Source organism: Rutilus rutilus (assembly GCF_951802725.1).
Source record: "Rutilus rutilus genome assembly, chromosome: 20".
In the NCBI taxonomy this organism is placed as follows: domain Eukaryota; kingdom Metazoa; phylum Chordata; class Actinopteri; order Cypriniformes; family Leuciscidae; genus Rutilus; species Rutilus rutilus.
In genome coordinates, this window is record NC_140225.1 from 10175015 (window position 1) to 10199978 (window position 24964).

A 24964-nucleotide genomic window follows, 5' to 3' on the forward strand; every position below is an offset into this window, starting at 1 on the left:
ATTTAGAAAAAGCTTTTTTTTGTGTGTGTGTGTGTGTGTGTATAAAATGAAAGTCATTGGGGTCCAGTTTTATTTTGAATGGACAAAAACGTTCAGAAAAAATTCAAATTTGTATTTGAATTTTTTTATTTATTCTTTTGTGCTGTATGGACGTCTTTCAGGTTTGGAATTACATGAGGGTGAATAAATGGATATGATACATAATGGTATAGTGTCTTAGACTAACATGTTGTATTACTACACACTCTGAAGTGCGGACTTTGTCAAGTACATACTTGTAGAGCATAGTATAAGTGTTATAATGGGTACACAGCCTCTAGATGTGAGGAGTTAACATTGCCTGGGTTCACTGTGGTGTGCTAGACATGGGTGTGTGTTTCATATAATGCCCTTTTTACCGAGCTCAAACACAATCTGCACAGACTATATGCAATAAAGATAATGAACGAGTGTTAGTGTAATGATAATGGCTGGATTTCACAGATTATCCGATTACCTGTAGTGATCCTAAAGGGCTTAAAATTGTGATACTACAGAAAGTAATGCTAACAGCCCTCATCATGTGGAGCCAGCTCTGAGACTATTGTATTTTCATTTTTATAAGTAATGTAATTTCTGTAGAGGCCCCAGAGAGACCAGATGGTTCAAAGTAGAATGAATGAATTTAATCTGTGTAGACATGACAATTCTCAATGCTAATATGCTTCGAAATGGAATCCTAGATGGACTTTGTCCAAGTAGAGAAATCAGGAACAGTTAAAACCCTACAATAAGGCCGAAAATTCCAACGAAGAACGTCTTTATTTTTGGACGTCAATGACATCAGTTTCTAGAAGAAATGTCCAGAACTTGAAGATGAATTACCTCCAAATCTTCCCCATGACTATTTAGTCTGCTGTGCAACCTCAGTTTGTGCCTCTTTAGTGTTGCAGCATTGGCTCCGCTACATCACATCTTCTGACAGTGACAGCGAGGGGTGGAGGATGTTCAGCGGGGAAGAAGATGAGGCAGCGGTGATGGAGACAGTGATGTTGTCACATGCAGCAGTGGCTGATAATTGGTCACGTCCTCGCTCCGTCCCCACCGAAGATCTATAAAAATGTAAATGAGCATGAAGTTGCTTGGTGATAGCAAAGGAATCTGAAGCAGCATTGAAAACCACTTAACAGGCTAGGGCAACGGTCAGCGCCTTTGATGGAACTTGTCTAGAAAGGACGGTTGGCTGGTAAGGGCTGCCCAAACAACGTTCCTCTTGACACCAACCCTGACATTACCATCAAAGTCTCTCTGAATCATATTTCAAACCAGATATTGATCTTTTGTTGATGTACCAATATCATGTAGCTGTTTGTTGTTTCAAAAGCAACACCAAACTATACAATCAACACGAAATCACACCTCTATAACCAGTTTATTCCTCTACAGACGTTACTCCGACTCCAGCACCTACTGCCTGTAATGCCCCATTGAGAAAAAGCTCACCCATTTCCTGGCCTAAAACCCAGACTGGAAACCCAGCTATTTCCACTCATGCAGTCAATATTCTCCTCCCTTTATGCCTCTCCCTATACCTAAGGCACAATAGCCAGTAATAACAGCAATGTCTTTAACAGTGGTGGAGATATGCCGGCGTGTCGACAGCAAGAAAAGGCCTCAATCAGTATCCATAGAGCGCCTCCAATTGTGTGATCTATGGGGCAGCGGAAAAGGTAATTTGAGCAAAAGAAAATGACACCAGCACAAAAAAACATGGTGATTTACGCAAAGTCAAATCACACCGTTCCATCGACACCTGGCTGTGTTATTATCTCAGGAGTTGGACCGCCGGGTTCCTCCGCTGGGTATCATGGGGAGGAGAAAGAAAAGCGAGGCAAAACATTTGTACACAAATGATAGAAGGAAAAAAAAGCGAAGATGCTAAACAAAAAGCTTTCCATTCTCATCTGTGGCTATCAATTCTCCCTCCTCTGGTTCTGAAAGCTTTGCTCCTGGCTCGATTGTTCAGGCATTGTTCCCTCGAGGGCAGGCGGAGTCAGAGAAAGAGGGTATCTGAAGAAAAGGGACAATTTGTTGTTGTTTGTTGATATCTAGACCACTATAGCTTGATTGCCTAGCATTAAACCGGCAATAACAGCCCCAATCATCACACTTACACCACAAGATGCAGAACAACTGAATTGGATCAAACTTGACTCTCCAGTTGGGCCACGCTCCTTCGCTCTATTTCTCTCTCTCTCCTCCATGAAATGCTTATTAGCCCGTATCGATCCGACTTGGTCAATTGTCAGCTCCTCTTATCCACGGAGTATTGACGGCATAATCAGTGGATAGAGGCGGTAGACAGATGAAATATGATGTCGGTGGGTAAATTATTGGCTGCATGCCTGTTGACCTGGGCTGGGGGACTCACACCTCCTCAAAGCACACATGCACAAAAGCCCGCATTCTCCACCAACTTATTTACACCCACGTGCTACTTTGCAGTTATATAGATTCTCACCCTCGAAACAGACGCAAAGTGATTGATGGAAAACAAGCTCTTGGGAGCATGATCACCTGTTCATTTAGCATCCTGAGTATTAATTAACTTCAATGCATTTGAATAAGTAAGAGGAAGCATTTAGTTGTGTTTTTATGCTCGTAGTCTATTCGCGCGCGTCATTGACTGTGAATTAAAGGGTGCTTATTTTTCTCTCCCAGCTCAAGAGTCAAGTATCCATGCATTTCCTCCTGCAGAGAAATGAGAAGGGAGACTATTGTGTACACATGCTGTTTTCATCTATGGAGTGCTCCACAGATGCGTCTCTGCTGCAAGGCCAGCCTTGAGCTTTCTATGGCCTCTAGTTGAATCGTACCCTCCTCTTAGAGATACAGAACGCTCCAGTTCTCAAAAAGAGAAACAGCTAATTGAAAAACTTCTTCCATATAAGTCTGACTGTCTGATATTCAACAGGAATATGGGTGGTAGGGTGTGAGGTGTGTTTAAAGTAAGGAGGTCTTTAATACCTGGAGATCTGTTATCATTTCTGAATCAAGTACGGCGCTGTTCTTTCACTTGCTACTGAATATACATACAGAGAATCAGACTGCTCAACGAGTGTAGTCTGATTACAAAATTAATGACTTTTTTTAATGAATCAAAACATAGCTTACAATTAATTATGAGACTTGCAGTAAATAGTTGTTTGTTGATTAGTTATTTGTGCATTTAAAGGTGCAGATTGTGTTTTGTAAGGGGTATCTTATAAAAATGAAATGAACAATTTTAAACAAACATAAAATGTGCTAACACATTTTATTTAACATACACTGCCAATGAAACGTTTGGGGTCGGTACGATTTACATTTACATTTACATGTACATTTATACATTTGGCAGACGCTTTTATCCAAAGCGACTTACATTGCATTTCAAGGTACACATTTACATTCTTATCATTCTTTTACATTCTTATCATTCATTTACATTCTTATCAGTTCTTGCTTTCCCTGGGAAATGTAATTCATTCCTGTCATGGCAAAGCTGAATTTTCAGCATAATTACTCCAGTTTTCAGTGTCACATGATCCTTAAGAAATCATTCTAATGCTGATTTTGGTGCTCACGAAACAGTTGTGCCGCTTAATATTTTTGTGTATAGTGTGTAGTTTTTCAGGATACATGCCTTTAGCTGTCACTTTTGATCAATTTAATAAATCCTTGCTGTATAAAAGTTTTAAATATCTTACTGATCCCAAACTTTTGAAAGAGACTGTAATTAAGGTCAGTTATTGGATTGCATTTATGGCACCTATGTGAAGTCATAAAAAAAAAAAACACCTTCTGCAAGAATTGGTTTCGGTTTATTTATTTTTTAATTTATGTAATCATTTTGAATGGAAATCTATTCCTGCCACTGTTTCCTATGTGGGAGGAAGTGTATTCAAATAAGTGTTTTGATTTCCCTCAGCAAACAAGATCGCCACATTCACCACAGCACTGACGTGCCTTTATGATTCATAGAGCTGAAGTCTGTCCCGTGTTATCCAGTTGGCGTCTGATGCCCTGCTCCCCCACTGAGTGCCCAGCTCTGGAGACTTCATTGTAGGGAGAGGAACAGCTGGCAGGGCCCCGGTCTTGCTGAAGGCCGGTGCTCACATTGTCCTCTGCTGATTAACTTTTTATCAAGCACTTAGATGGGCATCTGTTTCAGTCAGTTTTGCTCTGTATACAGTTGAACTGCCACAACAGGATCAGTGCCAGGCGGAGTCATGTGTCTTTGTGATCAGTGTCAAAGGAAATTACGGCGTGCATACCATGATTGAGTCCCTGCACTGTGCCTTGCATGTCTGTCTTTCTAACTTCTTTTCATGATGATTGGTACATAGTTGAATGAGCAGAAAAATGAACCTGACTCCCATCGTTGGAAGGATGTTTGCTCAGCTTGATTCCACTGAGTGATCTAACTGGTGGGATTTAGGGCGTTAAAGGGACAGTTCACCCAACAATGAAAATTCTGTTGTCATTTACTCATCCCTGTGTTGTAGGCTAGACCAGCTCATTCCTGTCCTGGTCGAGACTTAGACCAAAATAGGTTTGAGTTTGGGTCGAGTCCGAGGCAAGGCAGAGACTCTCTTCTGGTCTCAGTTTTTACTCTAACTCGAATGTGCTGGTCTTGACTACAACACTAACTCACCCACCCAAAGTCAATGGGGTCCAGTGTTTTGTAATGTTGGACCCTGTTAACGTCTAGCTGGACATCTAGCTATTGACTCTGGAGGAGAATGGGTCAGAGCATATGAATGTGTTTGATGCGTTATCATTTACCACATACTGTATAAAATAAATGATAAACATTAGACTAAGAGGCTGGTTGATCGCAATACCTCTCAGAAATCACTCAGAAAGAGCATTGATGTGATCTTTGTCTACATCTCACTCTATCCTACTTGTAACCAGCATCATATCTGTCACCTTGAAAAATAAGAAGTGCACATAGTGACATAATTATGAGCTCAGCCAGGTTGAAGTAGAGGCTTTGAAATTACACTAATTTAGTGTGAAATTGTGCAGTTGTTTCAAGGATATAAACTCAAAGAAGAAACTATAGCCAGTGATCTGACAGTGGGTGGAAGCAGGAGAAACTAAGACTTGTTCAGAGTTTATTGAGAGCGTGAGTGTGTGTGTTGCTCACATCTGAGAGTTTGTGCTTATTTCCTATGTCGCTTGAAAAGTAAGGACATAAAGGAATGACTATATAAAATGGTGAGCGTGATTGAGGAAGATGGCGTGATTGAGACATGCTTATGGATCGCTTCTCACTTCTTTTGTCCTCAATGCCAGACTTGTTTGTTTACTCTGATTTGCAAGTTTGTTCAATACGAGTTTTGCTGAAAACTTTGAAAACTATCCTACATCCAATAAGATACCCTATCAGGATTCAGATCTTGAAGGATCAAATTGTTTCATAGATAAAGATGGGAAATTATTGAAGCAATTACTGCACCTTTAGTGGTACCAAATGGAATGACAAAAATAATGAGTGTTGGCAAAAAACATTCCTCAAACACTTTTGCTGTTCAGTCATAATGTAAATTTTTGGGTGAACATGGAAGGCCCCCCCCCCCCCCCCCTCCATAATACCCTCAGGAAGGTGTTTTTTAATAAGGTTTGTATCTGTGGTAAACATTACTTAAATTACTTACAACTTAAATTACAGTCATACCTTAAATGTGCATTTTGAGTTGACCCTTTAAGTTGCTAACAAGTTATTGCAAAGTTGGTGCGATTTGTAAAACATGTAAGCTCACATATTTGTGGTGATTGTAGTCCTTAAAACACTGTGGATTCAAAATTCACGTTTGAGGTAAATTTGTTTACCCAGATTTTAGTTTGTCAACATGGCGAAAGCTGATTCTGTGTGAGCTGTGCTTCATGCATCACTACACTATTGACAATAGACGCAGTGGACCTTTTTTGCCTGTAAAATTCTGTTAATGTGACCTTAACACATTACAAATGTACACTAGAGACAGAGATAAACACTTGTGCCTGATGACCAGCAACACCTCAGCCTCTGCTCTCTGCCCTGGGGATCCTCATGAAGAAGTGAACTTGCTTTCTTTCCTTTCTTTCTTTTTCCTGAAGACAAGTTAAATTAGCAGTCTGGCGGCGATGCCCCACCGTCTGCTGACTTTCCTGTGTTGCCACAGCGCACAGTGACTGTCAGTGAGAGCCTGACGGCTTAATAGTCTCTCCTGAGTGGATTTGGGCACTTTGCCTGCCTCTGTTTACATGCGCATGTCAGCCCTAAAATATTCAGATGGAGATGTGAAATATTCATATGAGGTCCCCACCAGGCAGGCAGGATCCCCTCCACCCATCCACGCACACACCTCCCATGTGCTGTCAGTCAGTACAGAGCCAGGAGGACGCCAGTGCGAGTTTTGTCTCTTTAAAGCGGAGGAATGGAATGTGACTGCGACAAAGTGAAATGATTTTAGCTGAAAATGGTATTTATCAAATTACTTAATGTTACAACAGTCCTGAAGAGAAAAGCGCACCACTAAATTTATCGACTGTTAAGTAGGTGAATAAACATCAAATCTGCATTCCCCGTTTTTCTTATTTATTTATTAATAATCGGTCTCTATTCATGCCGGGTTTTTTTTTTTTTTGAGCACATATAACGTACATCAGGATTGTCTTTCAAAGAAGGCCAGTACAAATTGCTTCTGCTAGAATATACTACATATTGGTTCATTCAGTGTGCACTAGAGCAGAGGAGTGACTAACGACTAACGTTTGAGCGATCGAAAGGCAGTGAAAGGGAGGGAGAAGTGGGTACATTAGAGAAAGAAAGAAGAGAGTGTGACATTGGGAATTGTTGGCAGTCCCGGCTTCATTGGCGCTTTCTTTGAATGGCTGCCATATGTCCTTGCTTATCTTGACATTCTAATCTCCGTGCTGGCCCAAAGATGGTAGGGGATTTATTTAGTCTGCTCTTTGGAATGAATGCAAACAGTGGAATGGCTGGGCCCACCGCAGCCTTCACCTCGTTTCAATCACGCTGGTTAAAATGACTGTGTGATACGGTTTGCGCTGCGGCCCACTCTCATTCTCAGTCTCTCTATTTCGTTCCCTATCTCTCCCCTGCATCCTTTTCTTTACTGTCACTTGCAATGCCTCTGTTTATCTCTCAGCTCCTTCCCTTTTGTGTGATATCAAACCCACAGAATAGCACATGCCACTGCATTATATTCCAGTATGGTGTTTTCATTTTCGACCGTGCATCCTGTCAATATGACTTTTTGTGTGGGTGCATATGAGGTTTGTTTGTTTTTTCCTTTGCGTTTGTGTGTTGAAATGGCGAGAGAGATGTAGAAGGACCACTTCGAATAGTATGTGTATATGGATTGGAGAGAGAGCGCAAAAATGTGTGTGTGTGTGTAAAAGGGTTGTGGAAAGTGGCTGGCTGAGAAGGCTGTTCTATATATAAATGCCTTGCTAGTTCATAAGTGACGTTAATGATAGAGCCAGGCAGACAATGGCAAGCTGTCAGGGTCAGTAATTGAGTGGGAGGGATGAGCTCTCTTCATTTTAGTCCATCGGTGTCACGGCGACAAGAGCACCACGGCAACTCGTCACCCAGAGATACAAGCCCACCCGAACAATAGCTCCTGTCCGTCACAGCGCATGGCCGTCTAGTGCTGGCAGGGTTAGTGAGATGATGCTCTAGCCGAAGAAGAGAGAGCACTCGTTACCGCGGTACTTCTCCGTATTGTGAGGCACACACACACACACACACATCTACATACAACAGATCACTGTCGTCCACAGCAAGGAGTTGGGTCTGTTGCGAAATAGGATGCTATGGTAAAATTTTTATTTGAGCAATGAAAAATCTCAACTAATCGACTTCCAAGGCATATTTCACCCAAAAACCAACCTGACTCTCATGTCCTGCCTGTAAGACTCTTCTGAGGAACACAAAAGAAGGTATTTCGAAGAATGTTTCTGAAGAACTGTTTTTGTCCATACTAATGCAAATGAAAGAACAGCTGATGTAAAAAATGTAGATAAACTATTTGCCTCCCATCATCTAAAATTATGACCAATTACTACTTTTTACACTGATGTTTTGTCTTATAGGATTCAATTCTGTTTTGGGGTTACCGCTCAGAGATCAGGTCTTCCACCAATCCAACCTGCCACTAATGTGAAGCCATTGTTTGTGCCTGTGCTGTGAAAGGCTGTTTTACTTGGCAAGAACATGGCCCTATTACTTAGCCTAATTAAAGCAAGGTACATAATTATGCTTAATTACACACCGACAGGAGTCCCCCCAACCCTTTTTTTTATTTCCAGTGTGTGCTTTGTATCATTGCATATTAAATAGGTTTACAGTCTCTTTGGAGATTATGTGTGTATATTTACTGTTTAAGTGTACAGATATAGAGGTGTATGTTTGTATGTATAGATTAGTAAGAGGCAGATCAAAACATGAGCCTTTAAATTGCCTTCCAACCAGCTGGGTTTTCAACAAGAGATGGCAGAAAGAAAGGTCATGCGGAAAAAAGAGAGATGGAGGGATGCTTGTGGGAAGCATGGCTTTTCTAGGAATTAAATATTTAAACAAATCAGCATCTCCAATTAGACTGTGTGTATCTCCTGCTCACTCTGATTAATATCTCATCTGGAGAGGGATTTTATCCACCCCTTAAAAGGGAATGAAGGGCTGTTTTTTTTTATGTATACTTTTTTTAGTCTTCAGTGGCTTAGTTTGGATGTAGTTTGATCATTTTTAGACATATAAGATGTCAAAATGTGTTACATTTACCCCAGACTGCATGAGTTCATAGAATATACTTTTTTTTCTTCTTGTACTTCAATACATAAGAGCTCTGTTCCCAAACGTAGTGAGCTACCTACCTAGATGGCACATTTCATGCTGCCTTCTAAGATGCTTCATTTTGGCCGAAATTTGTATTGCATTGTATATATCCTTCAGGAAGAAGGCAGTCCCAGAATGCATTGCGATTAGCTCTGTGAATAGAGTGCTGCAGTGATGTATTTTTGTGGGCCAACACAGAAGTTGGCATCACCATGGTTACACTCTTTAAATTCATATATAAATATAAATATATTTTATTCACTGCTGAATATGATCAATAAAAAATGTAAAATGCCAGTAATATAAACTATTTTACTCATTATCTGGATGCTATGCATTTTTACTCTAATTACAGTATTATGCTGATAGCTTAGCAACATGCTAACATTAAACTACTGAAATGAACAGCAATTTGTGTGACACACAGTATTTCCTGCCTATAGCTTTTTAGTTGGCATGCATCTTTCTTGCATCTAGTTGGCCGTTCACTTTCCTGCTTTTCCATTGGTTTTCTATAAACGTGAGCTAGACCGACATGTTTGACCGCTGCACTTGCGTCTTTTGCTGCGTCTTTTACATGACACAACATTCTAAAAACATGCTCTCTCAAGTTCCGTTTTTTTTTTTTTATTCCCCTGCAATAAAAGTCACCAAGTCTCACTTGTTTGAACGCAAAATACCTTTGCTGTTAATGGCCAATTTGAAGGTCATTTCCTATGTAGACAGCAGACTGTAAAGCAACCCACTAGGCCACTCACTTACTAGATCTATGATGTTCAAGGTCGCTTTGTGTCAGTAACTGACCACTATCTTTACTCCGATAAACTTGACTGTACCTTAATGCGGTGAGTCTGTGCCCTGTAGTGCTGGGGGGTAAATTGGGACACTTGCCTTCCCCATCCTCCTCATCCTTGGCCTCTGGAGGTGTCTTAACAAGGAGCTTCATCGGAGTAATAAGGATCTCTGGGCTATCCCTCACCAGCAGGCATATCACAGGTCATCTCTTCTATTTTAGTTTGTGGCTAGCAGCGAAGGCCGTCTCATAACAGTACTCCTCAACAGGCCTCAGTCCCTTAAATTGCTTTAATGACCAAGTAGGATATACACCTATTAATAAAATTGGTTCAAGAGATGTTTGCTTTCTAGGTTTTTTTGTACCTACTAAGAATGACCATTGGGTGCCTGTGTTTTCATGCTCCAATGACCACATCTCTCCTGAAAAAAAAAGAGAGAGAAAAAAAAAAGAGTTTAAACTGGTTGATTTAGCTGGTCTATGACCAGAACCTGTCTAAAACTAGACCTGCTTGACCAGATTGAGAGGTCAGCTATGACCAGCAAACCAGCTTAAGCACAAAGTATACTTCGGCGACGGTCCGCGCACTGTCTGTCAGTGTGACGTAATTTTGTCATCAGGATGGTCCGCGCACATCCACACAGCAGCGCACATGCCAGTGACTTGAGCGCTTGAAAACAATGTCCACTAGATAGTGTGTAAGTGCCAAACACGTCTTACCGTGCTCATGGCCAAAGGCGTATACTTTGAAAGGCTTGCACGCTCAACTGTGCGCAAGACGGAGCAGAGCGCGGAAAATGAAGTATACCCAGGCCTTTCTTTTCTTTCTTTCGTTCTCACGTTCTGTTTTTCTTTTGTTCATCATTCTTTCTTTCTTTTTTTGTTCTTTTTTTCTTTCAGAAATTGGAGTTTTGTACTCACACAAGCCTATTATTCCTCACACTGACTGTGGTTTGCTGGGATACAATAGTTTTCTGCTCTGAGAGGTGGTAATATGGTGCTCACAATACATTCCTGACCAGATAGGCTCTTCAATTGTACTCTGGTATGTTGGGAGATTAGTCCTTTTGCTGTGGTGAGTAACAGCTTGACTTTCTGTGGAAAAAGGTGAAAGTTCACAATTTGTTCATGTGTGTGTCTCTTTTCACATCTTAAGTGCCCTGTGTCTTTGACTTGTTTGTGCAGTTGTTGCACATGTTCATGCAGTGCTGCTGTAAGCCTGCTGAAATAGCTCATCCACAGCAGCAGGGTCTGTGAAACCTGTGGCTTCATCTGGCCCGTGACTGTGTTTGGCCAATGGCTATAAACCAGTGCTACTCAGGTACAGTCACAGGATTGAATCACCACTCTGTAGATTCAACTATACAGCATGAGGTGATGAGGACTGTGTCAAAGGCGTTTATTCACTCAACTTCTCACATAATATCTGCCGCTAAGTAGTATACTCAGCACTCAGTTCATCTTATCTGTAATTTGCTTCAAGATGATCCCCCAACAACAGATACCTCCCCCGATGGCATAATATCTGCTCCAAGTTCATCTGGAGTGACACAGATTGAGAAAGTGTATCTTTGCCCTTAGGCTAAGTCTTTAAAAGAATAACCCTCATTTGCTAGGTGCCTGAAGTCCTTAGAGGAGAAGAGAACATGCCGCATTTAATCTTTTTGTTCTTATTTAAATGCTTTGAGTCGTCCATAGAAGGCGTTTGGACTTGTCTCGATCCACTGTGAAGTTACATGAAGTGTTGTTCTCGCTTAATGTGTTTTGGCTTTCCCCGCTAATGTTTTTCTGCCACTGTTAGCGTCTGTCTGTTGGGATTCTCTGAGATGTCACACTTTGGTTGTGTTGTTTAGCAACGCCGTAGACCTTTGTCTTTTTATTTACCCCTTGTTAAACCGCAAGCCTAAGACTGTAACATCTTTTTTTATGTTAGGAAAATAGCGTGCTAGTTGCTAAATAGCTGGTTAACTTTGTAACTAGAATGCAGGAAAAACAAAACAAAAAAATCATAAAAGATATAAAGCTTAAGAGTCATATAAGAAATACAGATTAATGAACAATAACTTAAGTAAAAAAGAATAATGACAGAAAAAAATCAGTTAATTAATTGACAGCATATTGATTTAATTATATTATCGTTTATACGTACGCGTGTGTGTGTGTGTGTGTGTGTGTAAACGATAATATAATTATCTATATATATGTATGTGTATAATATGTGTATAAATGTATAATATATATATATATATATATATATATATATATATATATATATATATATATATAATGTGTGTGTGTGTGTGTGTTTGTTGTCGTTGTCGTTGTTGTTGTTAAATGTGTGTTAATAACTTTTTTTAATAAAATGCTGCCGTTTCCAAATGACACTGTACATTTCTAAACGTTAATATTTGTATATTTGTGGTGTCCGGGTCATTGATTGGGCAAACGCAGCAGCTGGTTTTTACCCAAGGTTAAAAGCAGCGTTTAGAACGACAATAACCCGGGGTTAAGTGCAGTTATGTGCCCTCTAGCACAGGTTTTTTTTTTTACTCTGTGTTCGGGGTCCACTTTCCTACAGAGTTGAGCTCCAGCTCTAATCAAACATACCAGAACAAGTTAATCAATGTGTTCAGGTCCTAAAGCTACAGGCATGTGAGTTTGATCAAGGTTGGAGCTTTACATTTTTTTTTTTTTTTATTCTTTTTAATTTATTTATAATTTTTTATTTAATATATATTTTTCATCATTATCTCATCTAGGATACCAAGTGACCCAGGACTGCTATTGGTCCCCCTTCAAACAAATGCATGACATCCCTTAAAACTTGGTATCAGGTATTTCTACATATGTTATTTATATGTACATTATTGTTCACAGAGAGAGCAGGAGCATGTCCACTCAAAATTGTGTGAGCATATTAAGGGAAAAATCTGTGCGCTTGTGTGTGCACATATGGCTCTAAATGGCTTGGCTTTCCCCTGGTGGGCCGGGGGTTTGCATGTGTCCGGAGCTTTGCTTTGTCCAGGGCTTTCTCTCTGATTAGGCCCTGGTGAGGTCTCACTTAAGGCAGAGGGAGAGTAGCATTCTACCTGCACTGCCCATGCTGTTCCCATCACAGCCACTTCCCCCATAATGCCACTTAATTCCCCAAGAAGTGGCACACTGCAGCAGTGGCCAGCCGGAGGAAGGGTGTCGTAATGCATCTGGACCCGACATCGCCCCACAGGGATAATAGCCCTGATTGCTCCTGATTCCCCGTCTCCACAAAGTACCTCATGTAAAATAAGTGACATTTAAAAGGCATCAAGATGTGAAAAGGAGCCAGGGTGTGCACCAGAGAAAACGAGAGAGAGCAGGGGAAGTAGTAAGCTTTTCACCTGAAAGACGAAGAGAAAAAAAAAGGTCCCTTCTTTTGCTGGCGGGGGAGCGACAGAAAAACGATAAGCCCTTGTGTCGCGAGCTGACCCTCGCTGCTAAGCTTTTTAACTTCCCCCTGTCTGTACTGCTTTTCTCTCTCCTCACACAAATGCACACGCGCACACACACGGGAAGAGAGAGGAGGCAGAAAAAGAGAGACGCTGGCAGTGGGTTGACATTGCTTCTGGGAAGTGCTTGAGTCGGCGTGCTAAAAATCATTTCGGGTTAGATAGAGGCCCCCTGAGCTGGCCCGGGGATATCACCACGCTCATCTCCGTTTAGAGTGAAAAGCGGCAACGCAAAGCACAGCCTGCAGACGCCCTGCTTGACCGTTCTCAGACAGAGAAAGAGAGACTCAGAGAGGGATGCGGAGGGAATTCAGTGGCCTTTGCTGTTTGCGGGGCTGAGGGTACAGCGAGCATATGTGCCCTATGGAATGCTCTGTGACCTTAATGCCCCGCATCTCAATCACGCACACGTTTATCTCTTAATCTTTGCTTATTTTTAATTTAGCAACTTGTAATGTTGTGACAATAATACTATTGCTTTTTTCTTCTCTCTTTTTTCTCTTTCCTAAAATGTCAGGGAGGGTCACGGTAGACTAATTGTTCAACAACTGACTGGCCGATTAATGAGGTTGACTGGATTATCGACAAGTTTTTATGTTGTTTTAATATGATCAACAATTTTCCAAGAGGGTTTTAGCGCAACATGTTGTCTCTGTCTGCATGTTAATTATATATAAATAGTGTATATGTATAACTACACTAATGTATATATGTGTGTGTGTGTGTATATATGTATGTATGCATGTATGTATGTAGGCCTATGTATGTATGTATCATTTTTAATTTAATTTAATTTTAGTTTAGTTTAATTATAAGTGTAGTTACAGTATATATATATATATATCAGTCAATAAAAGGGTTTAATATTCACTGGTAGGGACAAAAACTGGTTGCAGTACCTGTCAGACGGATGACACCATGATGACATGTTGTCATGGTTACAGTTCAGAAGTAAACAATGATAGACAATGTCGCACTTGAGACATCTCTGTGTGTGTGTCTGGCTGGCCTGTCCATTGTTATTGCTGTTAACACATTCTCACCTGTACACATTAAATCACACACACACACACCTGCAGCAGTGGATAACTGTTCACACATTATCACCCACTGAGCACACACATTTTCTCACAGTGCTGTTCCTGTATCCCCTACAGGGCCGTGCAGTAATGTAGGTTAAGATAGCTGCCAACAAGAGTACTGTGATGCTATATCACAAGGAAAGTGGGCTGCACTGACACTATTTTCATCTGACTTTTCAATAGGTTTATAATAGGAACTTTTTCCAGACGCATTAATGAATAAATTCTCATTCAAATGCCTTTTGTCCCTGGCGGCTGGTCATTATACCTCAGCAAAAAAACAGTGGTAATTACCTGTATGCACTAAAACAATTCATTTCTTACAAAGGAAAGGGCCTGCGCTTATAAAAAGAGATGTTTTCGTGTTCACGTTTACAATATCTCATCACCTGTCTCTTCACCCCTTTTTTTCTCATCAAACTCTTCCCTTCTCCTTCTCTCTCCCTCTCTCTATTCATCCCTATCATTTCTCTCCCTCTCGCTTTAATTGTTTATATGCATTAACATTCTCCAAATAGACCTTGTTCAGGTGACAGGGCTGTAATTTGGCGGGCCCCTGTTCCACAGTGCAGCAGAGAGAAGTAAGCAATTTAGGCTTGTGCGGCGTCTGTAATCTGGGGTTGTCAACGGCCCGCGCCGTTCCAGCCTATGCTAATCAATCAGCTGCGGCCTGCACCCGCTCATCTGACCGGCTTAGCCCCGCACCCGCGTGCTGATATGTCTATTAGTCTGCCGTCAGCGCAGCGCCACTGCGAAGATGAGATTCCGTCAGCTTTGGCATTTTCTCTCACAGATAAGTAAGCTATCAGGCCACCGGATAAATAGCAGAGCAAAGAGTTGCACCGGCCCCCGCGCGCCGGTGACAATGCAGCGATGGCTCTTCTCCCCTCATTATACGCCGCCACCCCTAATCCAAAAAAGTTGTTTACCAAGAGAGGAGGGCGGCCTTATCTGCCCGAGGCACAGTGTTGCGGCTTTGAAAACACACTCGTGTGCGCAGCTGGGCAAGACGGAAAGGCTTTTTTCCCCTCTGTATTCTGTCATTTTGGTGTGCTGGAGCTGTGTGGTTAGAGGCTTCCTTTTTTGTGCACTGAAAATTGCTGAGGGGTGTGTGTCTGTATGAATGCGTGTGTGGGTTTGCGTTGTAAAAGATTAAGCTTGTCAAATGTGAACCAAGTGTTTTAGGGGTGGGCGGTGTGTCCAAATGCATCATGGTATGAGTAATATTATATGACAGCAACAGGTATTTTGGCTCACAATTCAGTTTGAACTGTTTTTGGAAACTTGATGGATGGAAATCCAAAGGTTATTCATAACAGGATAACTAAGTCTGGCTTAATATCTTCACATTATGTAATGCTTGAGAAAAACAAAAGCCTGGCAGTAATACAATTTTTTAATGTGGCAGTATTCTGTATGATTGAAGCCATAACCATTATAAAGCAGCTTATATGTCAGAACAGTGACGCAAAGACCCGACAGCAGAACTATTGGCTCATTGGGACTCTGATTCAATTCTGCCCTGGGTCATGTCCCGTGAATGGTTTCATTAAATGTTTAGAATAGTATTAAAAGTTAGTCAGCTATATAGCACAACAGTTACGTTTTGAAAGTAAAAATCCCATTCATTTTCTCCATAGGGGAATTGATTTTTAATAACTTGTTACCTTTAAAGACAGACCTACTTTGAACTATGACATTGTTAACCAATGGTATATGTTTTTGTTGAAGCCATCAGCCAGCTTTATCTCAACTTATTTTTTGAATAATCGTTTAACAGCTGAATTCTGTCAAAACCTGCCGGGACTGAGAATCGAACCCGTGTCTAACACTCTCTAACCATTAGGCCACGACTACCCAGGTGAAAACGACATTCCCCATGATTCTCCAAAAAAATCTACACTATAGTCAGAGAATCGAAACCAAATCATGCCAAAAGAACTCTTTAGTGCCCATCCAATCCCATGAAGCACTGTGAATGAGTCATTCTCCCTATGGTCTCAGACTACTGAGATTTCTACTGTATATATATGGATATTTTTAAATAAACTGAAATACATATTTTCTGTATAAACAATGAACATCTTTCAATTAATAGTGTTATTTATCTGTTATTTTTAATTTGATTGTCATTTGTAATGTAGTTCCTTCTCTCAATAAGCTCGTTAAGTACACAGTCTTGCCTTTTTGTCCTATTTCCGAATACTCTAAATCAACGTTTGCAATGTTGTGGTTCACCTCATATCTAGTTGGTTTGGTTCATGGCCTATCACTCTTTCACAAAGACTTTTTTTAATCCCTATGGGAAAAATACTTCCAGAGCCAAAGCCACAGAAAAAGTGGGCGGGTACTGTGGCACTCCATAGCGGATACGAGCTAGCATGGCGCATCACAAATAAATTGCTTTATAATCAACAAAGTGACCATCTGCAACACACTTTAGAGTGTATGCCATTGTATTTGGCGTACACATTTGAAAACAGTGGGCATATTATTGAAACATTCCAACTCAGAATCTTCTGTTTAGTAACCATAATTATTGATCTCATTTTGCACATTAAACTTCTCAGACTTAAGACAGGCTGTTTCTGTAATATAGGTCCAGGTCTTCAACAGCCCTGGTTGGTTCTCCAACCATTGTTGAACTCTTGCAGAAATTGCACTGTGTTTTTGCATCTCAGAGAGGATAGGTTGGGGTCAGAAGCAATCACTTTGGATGTCTTCGGATGTACGTGTGAGAGTGAGTGAGTGTGTGTTCAGTAATCCTGAGTTGGAGTAAAGTAGCGGTGTGAGGGAACAGATTGCAGTTGATCATGCTGAAATGCTCTCTTATCCGTTATTGGATCTGAAATGGAGGAGGCTTAGGAATTATCAGAGGCCGACGGTAATGTGGAGATCATCTGGAGAAAGCTCAGGGCCGGCCCGCATCCTGAAACTGAGGAGGGAACACACAATTATGAGAGAACTGTCTTTTTTTTTTCATTTCGCTTTGCTGTATTTTAGATTTTTAATGTTGTGATGTATGATTGATTCATTTTAGGTTTTTAGCTAGAGTCAATCTTTGACCTCCGTATCTAACATTCCATAAAGTGTTGTGGTAAGCTTATTTTTTTGTCCTGTTCATTGTTCCTGTTTAAGCCCATGACGTTGACGGTCTCTACGTACATGCAAACAAACAAGTGTCTCCAGAGCACAGCAACTATAGTGTGCGCGTAAGTAAGTACCGGGCGGCATTTGTGCGTCTCATCCCAGCTCATATGATTAGTGTCTGGCATTTCCACCAGGATTAGTCGTTCACAAGGTTAAGAGTTCATCTACACTTAGGCTGCTTGCTGGAGGACCACAGTTGGGTGACATTTCTGCGCCACTAGCGGCAATAAACAAAATTGCAAACATATTGACTAATAAAATAAAATAAATTGAAAACACCTTTTTTATGCATTGTTTCGCTGTTCAGATACAGGAGCATAATGAGCTGCTGCGTATGTACGTTTTTACTTAAAAACTTTTACATTGTGGGGTTTACATCAAAATTTGAGGGAAGTAGAGAAAAAGAAAGAAGTTTGAGGAGCAGAGACTGATCTGTGTCTCATTTGGTAATTGATGGAGAGAAGTGATTGCATTATCCTCATGAAGAGGTTTATCTGCTATCACCTCATGCCTTCTTTATTTCCTCAAGTGCATCTTGACTTCTGGCCTATAAGTAAAACACACACCTTTACATGCACATGTCTGCTTTTGGTCTGTAATTTAGATTTAAGTTTTAGATTCAGGACTTTTAGTGTTCATGTCAGTGTATGTCACTAAATGTACTACATTATCGTTTAAGTGTTGGGGTAATTTTTAATGTTTTTGAAATTTCCACCAAGGCTGCATTTATTTGATTAAAAATACAGTAAGAACTGTAATACTGTGAAATATTATTATTTGAAAATTTTATGTATTCCCCTGATGCAAAGTTAAATCATTACTCCAGTCTTCAGTGTCACATGATCCATCAGAAATTATTCTAATATGCTGATTTGGTGCTCAAAAAAACATTTCTTTATTATCAGTGTATCAACTGCTTAATATTTTTGTGGAAACCATGATATTTTTTCTTTGATGAATAGAAAATTATAAAAACTCTATAAAACTCCTTTGTGACATTTCTTTACTGTTACTTTTGTTCAGTTTAATGCATCCTTGAATAAAAGTATTAAAGGGGTCATGAACTGGATTTAAACATTTTTTAATAAATTCTAATGTTCTCTGAGGTCCACTTATAATGTTATCAAGATTTTTACATTAAAAAAATCCTAATTTAGAAGTAATAAGCTATTTTATTCTGTTTTTTTGCAGCGTTTTAAATAAAATGAAATGTGTTGTAATGTCTTACAGATGACAAAACAGAAGATCGCTCACTGAAGCTTTTATTAAGGATTGCAGGGCATGGCTTAGATGAAAACATTAACAAAAGCATTGTTTTCTACATGCTTTTTTCCATATCCGGGAACATTAACCCCCTAAATGCCGAAGCAAAAAAAAGATAGGCAAATCACAACTTTCACAAATATCCACAGTTTGACTGCTGCACTACAGTATAAATATATCAAACAATCTGTTACTCACACTTGTGTGTTGCCACATTCGTCATGACATCATGTCTCAGTCTCTCTGAAAAGCCTCTCTGAAAAGTGAACAAATGAACAGTGTCTTCCTGACGCGAACTGAAACTTCTTTAAAATATAAAGTTCATCCATGTTTAATGTCTATCATGACATTTCTATCGTTTGTTGCTAAAATTGTGTTCGCGTCTCTCTAGTGTTTTACCACTACATAATATGCAAATCGGTGGGCGGGGCTAAAAAGGCAATTATGTAGAAGCAGACGTTGATTTTTCTTCTGCATACGCAGTTTTTCGACGCAATATTATGTCATAATGTGACAAAATACAAACGAGTCGGTTTGCCTGCTTGGTTTAAAAAACTAGAGAGAGAAAACTAAGTTTTGAGTACTGAAGCCTATAGAATATTTTTACATATTTAAGATAAAATATGTCATAATGTCATTCTCAATTCATGACCCTCTTAATAAAAAAAATATTTTAAACTTTTTGTATGTTTACATGTTTGCAACAAAATTTTAACTACAATTTTTGAAAATCAGTAAACTGACAACACAACTTCAACTTCAAACAAAAACACTATATTATGTATTATACTGTCTGTATTATGCTGTCTTTGACCTTAATGTTTAAGGAATATTCCCAAGAATATATTATGGAATTGTGGTATGTATTATCGTATTATTGTTGCATAAAAAGCACTTCGAAATATAGTGTTTTATGGTCATGTTTTTTTGTATAGCGCCTTTGACTATGATTCAAAGCTGCTTTAATGGAAGTTATATTGTTTTTTTGTTTGTTTTTTTGCAGTATATTTGCCAGATATTACCTGCAGATTTTCTGCACATCAATTGTATTTGCCAAGGTAGTGTATTTTTGCTATTCATCGCATATTGAATAAAATTGAGGATTTTTTAAAGGATTAGTGTTTCTTCATAGTGTACTTCTGCTGAGAGAAGAGAAAGAAATCTGCCTATTGCCATAATTATATCTCAGCGTATCATTATTGAAAAGACCTATAAAAGCCGAAAAACTCTTGCCCTTATTAAGCAGCTTCTGTGTTATCTCACCATTTGTACAATTGCTGAATCAATCCATTTCAAATGTCATTTTTAAGAACGTCTAACTTATGAAAATGCCATTAATACATTTGTGTACAGAGTCTATTTGAGAAACCTCAGGCGCTTTCTTCAGAAATGTTCTTTCATGTATGTAACACTACAGGAGTTAATTATTAAAGACACCGCATTACACTTTCCTGAAGCATATTTCTAGGTTTATCACTGCAAAATTAAAAATGATAACCAAATGATGGCTTTTTAAATGCTCAGTCACAGAGGAGGCTGGGTCTTCAGAGATTACAGACAGCCGAATTAATCGGCCCAGGTGGGGCCACCTGGATGAGCCTAGAAGTAGTTGTTATGACCTCTAAGTGTCATAAGTTTTTTTTTTTTTTTTTTTTTCTGTCTAGCTTCAATCCTTATGTGATAAATCTTACACTAGCCTCTCAAAATGTCAGATGGTTCATCAGCAAGTGGAATAGCAAGCAGGTGCTGCCTTCTTTTAATGGCAGAGGCATATGTTGACGTTTTATCAATAGACATTATTAAATCTTGCTTGGGTGAGTTAATCTCAAGCTGATGGTGCAGAGAGGTTGAGAGAGACAGGCTTTAACAGGCCTTCCTGAAAGGCAGGTCATAAGCTGCTTATTATATCGACTCTGTCTTACAAATGCACACACACATTTTTTTTTGTGTGTGCATTTCTCTCTAACCTTCTGCATTTCTACCGTTCTTGCATGCACTGCACAAAATCATTAGCAGGGTCATTCTGCAAAAGGACTGCTTATGTGAAAATAATTTTGTGGATGGCAACTTTTGCAAAATGCTGTAATATAGATCTTTTTGATAAATCCAGGATTTTTTTTTCTTCCTTTTCCTTTAAGTCAAAGTGATGCGATTTTAACTTCTTGCTGTTATTTACACAAGTAGCACATTTTGGAAATCAATCTATCATTTGGCTTTATTCTCTCTCTCTCTCTCTGTTTTTTCTTTTTCTTTTCTAGACATCATGTATTATTAAAAAGTTATGCACCCAGGTTGTGCTTCAACTTTATTACTGTCATCTTTTTCCCATTTCTGAGTAATAAACTATTGCATAAATAAAAAAATCTGTCATAATGACAAGTTTCCTGACATGAATCCTTTTAGGACAATTTGAAGTGTCCTTTTTTTTTTTTTTTATCTTATGTTTTGTTACTTTTGTCAGTAGGGGTTTCTCTTAAAATGTCAACCCGATTACCTTCAACCTTGTGATAGCTAAAAAGTGTATTTGTGTAAATATGTAAATATCAATTTTAAATTCCACTTTTAAGAAGTACCTTCCAGCATTTCTTTGAAGGCATATTTGTATTGTGACATATATCAAAATCTCTTAATTAAAGGGATAGATCACTCAAAATGAAGTTTGTCATCATTTATTGTTATCATTTCCCAAACCTTTATTTATTTAGTTATTGGTATGTTACCAACAAAAGATCTTCAAAATAAGAAAGTCATGCAGGTTTGGAACGATATGAGGGTGAGTAAATGGGTGAACTATCCCTTTAAACTTAAGTTGGCACAGTTACGTTTTTTAATATCTGAACACATGTTTGTCTGACAGATTGTTTAAAATCTTACAGAAATGTACAACCTAAAAAGGCAGTGTTTCGTAGAATGATCCAGTGTTTGCACACCAAAAACATTGGTGTTTTATTTCTTCTTTCTTTTTAAAACACTTCACAAATTTATACATGAAGATACGTTGCAAACGAAAGTTAAGTTACACACACAAATCCAAACACATAAGAGCTCCCATCAAAGGCAGACAGCTCAGGGGCCTAAGTTTATTGAAATGACTATTTTTCCTCAGCTGCACGTGTGTATGTGTGTGTCTGAGAGACAATAGCAGCTTTATGGCTCTTGCTGGAGCTAGCAGAAGGAGCAGAGGCTGACAGTGGGTGATAAGACCACCAGCCTGCTTCTTGTGATAATCGTTCGCTGGACCCCCACTCACTCTGTGCACAGCTTACAAGCCTAAGTAGCCAGAATCTTATATGTGTGAGTGTGTGTGTGTGTGTGTGTGTGTGTGTGTGTGTGTGTGTTGGAAACGAACTGTAGCGAGCAGGGAGCGTTCATGAACACAGAGAAAGCGCCAGTGCAAAAGAGAGTGAGACACTGTCTTTATGTTGCATCATGTGAAGGTAACCAAGTAGGCTTGTCCTTGTGTGAGCATGCAGTATGTAATACATCAAATGTTTCCTTGCTTTCTATGATGATGAATAATGTCATATGTTCTTAAAGTCTCTCCGTGAGCTGGCTATCTGTGATTTAACCAATCCCTCTCAACTGCTATGGTGAGGAAGGAGATGTGAGATGAAATGGTTACACTACAGTAACTACATGCATGATTAACTAGTTGAATATTCACTTCTTCCAATTGCTATAAGAGTTGATATAAACATTGGCATTTCATATGGTTTTATAATTATACAGTATATTCAGTAAGATCAATAAGATATTTATTTGAAAGAAATTAATACTTTTTTACAGCAAAGATTAATTCAACTTTCTATTCATCAAAGGATCCTGAAAAAAGCCACAATTTCCACAAAGCATATTAAGCAGCATAACTGTTTTCAACATGATAAATGTTATTATAGAGCATATTAGGATATATAAGGATCGTGTGACACTGAAGACTGGAGTAATGACTGCTGCAAATGCAACTTTTCCATCATTAATACATTTTAAAATAAATTAAAATATGGAACTGTTCTTTTCAATTATACAAATATTTCACCATAATACTGTTTTTACTCACTTTCAATGCAAATGCATTGCCTGTCTCTAAATGCCAAGTAAAAAATGAGTTGTTCTTGGTGGTTTAAAGATCTCAGTCAAATGGCCCACTCATATGTGAATGGCCTGATAATGGCCAGATTATGCACTAAATTTAATGTGAAAACTTGTCTTGTTAGATTGACAGGGCACTCTTTTTGCGCAGGGACAGGGAGTACACAAGCATGTGTATGCAAGAATAGTTCCCAGTACTTTCACACATTAACAACGTTACGGCATACCAGTGAGTACCAATATGCTTCTTCTAACCCCTCTCTCTTTCTGTTTCAGGTGTCTGGCCTTCTGAAGAGGTGATGGCCTACTACTGCCTGAAGAAACGTCACATGTTTACGTGAGGACCCCACCCCCCTTCTCTCTCTCTCTCTCTTTCTCTCTTTCTCTCTCTCTCTCTAAATTTCAATTTAAGTGTGCTTTATTGGCATGACAAAAACTGTACATTTGCATTGCCAAAGCAATGGCAGCTAGGCTGCATACAGAAGTGTAAGGTACAATAACATTCTCTTTCTCTCTCTCTCTGTCACATATACACACACACACACACTTTGGCCATGTGACAGAAAGGCAAGGGGCACTTTTTGATTTGCACTCAAGGCAGTACACAAGCCTTTGATTTCCTGTTTTTACATTCAAGAGGCAGAGGAGGGAAGAGAAGCTTATCGATCACACAGCGGCAAGCTGAAGGTCAACTGGCCATATACAGGGTTTTACGCCCTTGGGCTGATGCTTCTGCAGGAGTGTGTGTGTGTGTGTGTGTGTGTGCGGAGGATGTTAAGACCTGTGTTCTGTTGTGATTTGGTCCGTGTATCGCTTTTGCGCATATTCAGACCTCTAAATTAAAAGCTGAAGTTCATTTGCATGAGTGTGTGTGTAGTGTGTTTGAGCACGTGTGTGTGTGTCGATGTGCGCTCTTGTTCCTGTATGTCATCAAGGACTGTCACCCTCTCGCTATCTTCCAGACCTGTTATCAGGCACTCACCAAAAAGAGAAAAAGAGGAGGATAAAGCAGAACAAAAAAAAAAGTCAATTTACAGAGAGCGCCCATCTCTTCTCTTCATCCCTTTGGTTTTTTGCCTTTCTTTCCACTAGTCCAATGTACAGCCAAATAGCTACCTGTCACTGGGGCTTTGTCCCCGTCGCGGCTCATACTAGCAGTTTTGTGCGCATTAATTTTTAATTGCACTCCCTCATACAACAATCGCTCTCTCTTCATCCTCCACTCTGTCTCTCTGTCAATGGAAGGTGTCGGATCACGGGCTGAGAGCAGACAAACACATGGAGACTGTTGTCACGGAGCGCAGAAATGACTGGCAAAGTGATGAAGTCAAACTGCCGGTGTGTGTGTGTGTGTGTGTTCGGCTGTGGACTGCTTTTGATCTACAAGGACTCTCTACTGTATATTTTGCGTATGACAAACACAAATGAACTCTATGCAAATTATAGTCCTTGTGTAAGTTCTCCGTTCCTGTGGGAATTATATGAATTACCTTTCATATGAATTATTCCATTCGGCTGCTGTAGGTCTCTATAAAGTAGGTGTCTGTATGTGTTAACTGTTGTGGTGTGATTCAAAAATTGTTTCCGCCACTGAATAAAAAAAATAAAAAATAAAATTGTGACTTTATAAAACCACTTTAGTTTGTTCTGAGAAAAAAATGCAATTCTAAATGCAAATAATAAAATATTTATGCATAGATAGCCAATTAGGCTATCTAGGCTATAATTATTCTTATATGCCAATTAGGCTTATAAACTTTTTAAAGAGTGGGGAAAATGCTTCCAATATCTATATAGTTGTTGTCATGTGGTTTGAATGACATTTTTCCAGTCAAATTCTGCTGTAGAAGCTACACAATTTAGCCAGATGCTAACATGTGTGTCCTAATTTTTGGCATTTTGTAGTATAAGTACTTTGAGCAGAGCCGTAGCTGGGGTATCCAGAGCCCCGGTGCTTGAAATCGCATTCTTTGTCCCCCTCGGTTGAAATCGCGGGGTCCCCCTAAGGCCGAAGGGCCATAGATTCGTCACCACCTTTCGTCCCTCTAGCAACAGCCCTGAGTGTGAGTAGTGTGTTCACACTGAAAATTCCAAAAAGAAAAAGTGCACTTCACATACCCGAACGATGCACTTAATTAACCGAAAAAACGAAGTGTGGAATGTTGGACACTTCATGCACTCCTCTGTCGCAGCAAGGGGAGGGGCTATCAGATTCCGATGGTAAATGACA

The 24964-nt window shown here is 39.6% G+C and overlaps 1 protein-coding gene across 1 annotated transcript in view; it reads left to right on the top strand.

Annotated features, from left to right (window-relative positions):
* camkmt (calmodulin-lysine N-methyltransferase) overlaps nucleotides 1-24964 on the top strand; it is a 99889-nt gene that overhangs the window by 43091 nt on the left and 31834 nt on the right. The window contains exon 4 of the mRNA XM_084391706.1: nucleotides 23011-23071. Within this exon, the coding sequence (XP_084247832.1) occupies nucleotides 23011-23071 (61 nt within the window). The remainder of the gene's footprint in view (nucleotides 1-23010; nucleotides 23072-24964) is intronic.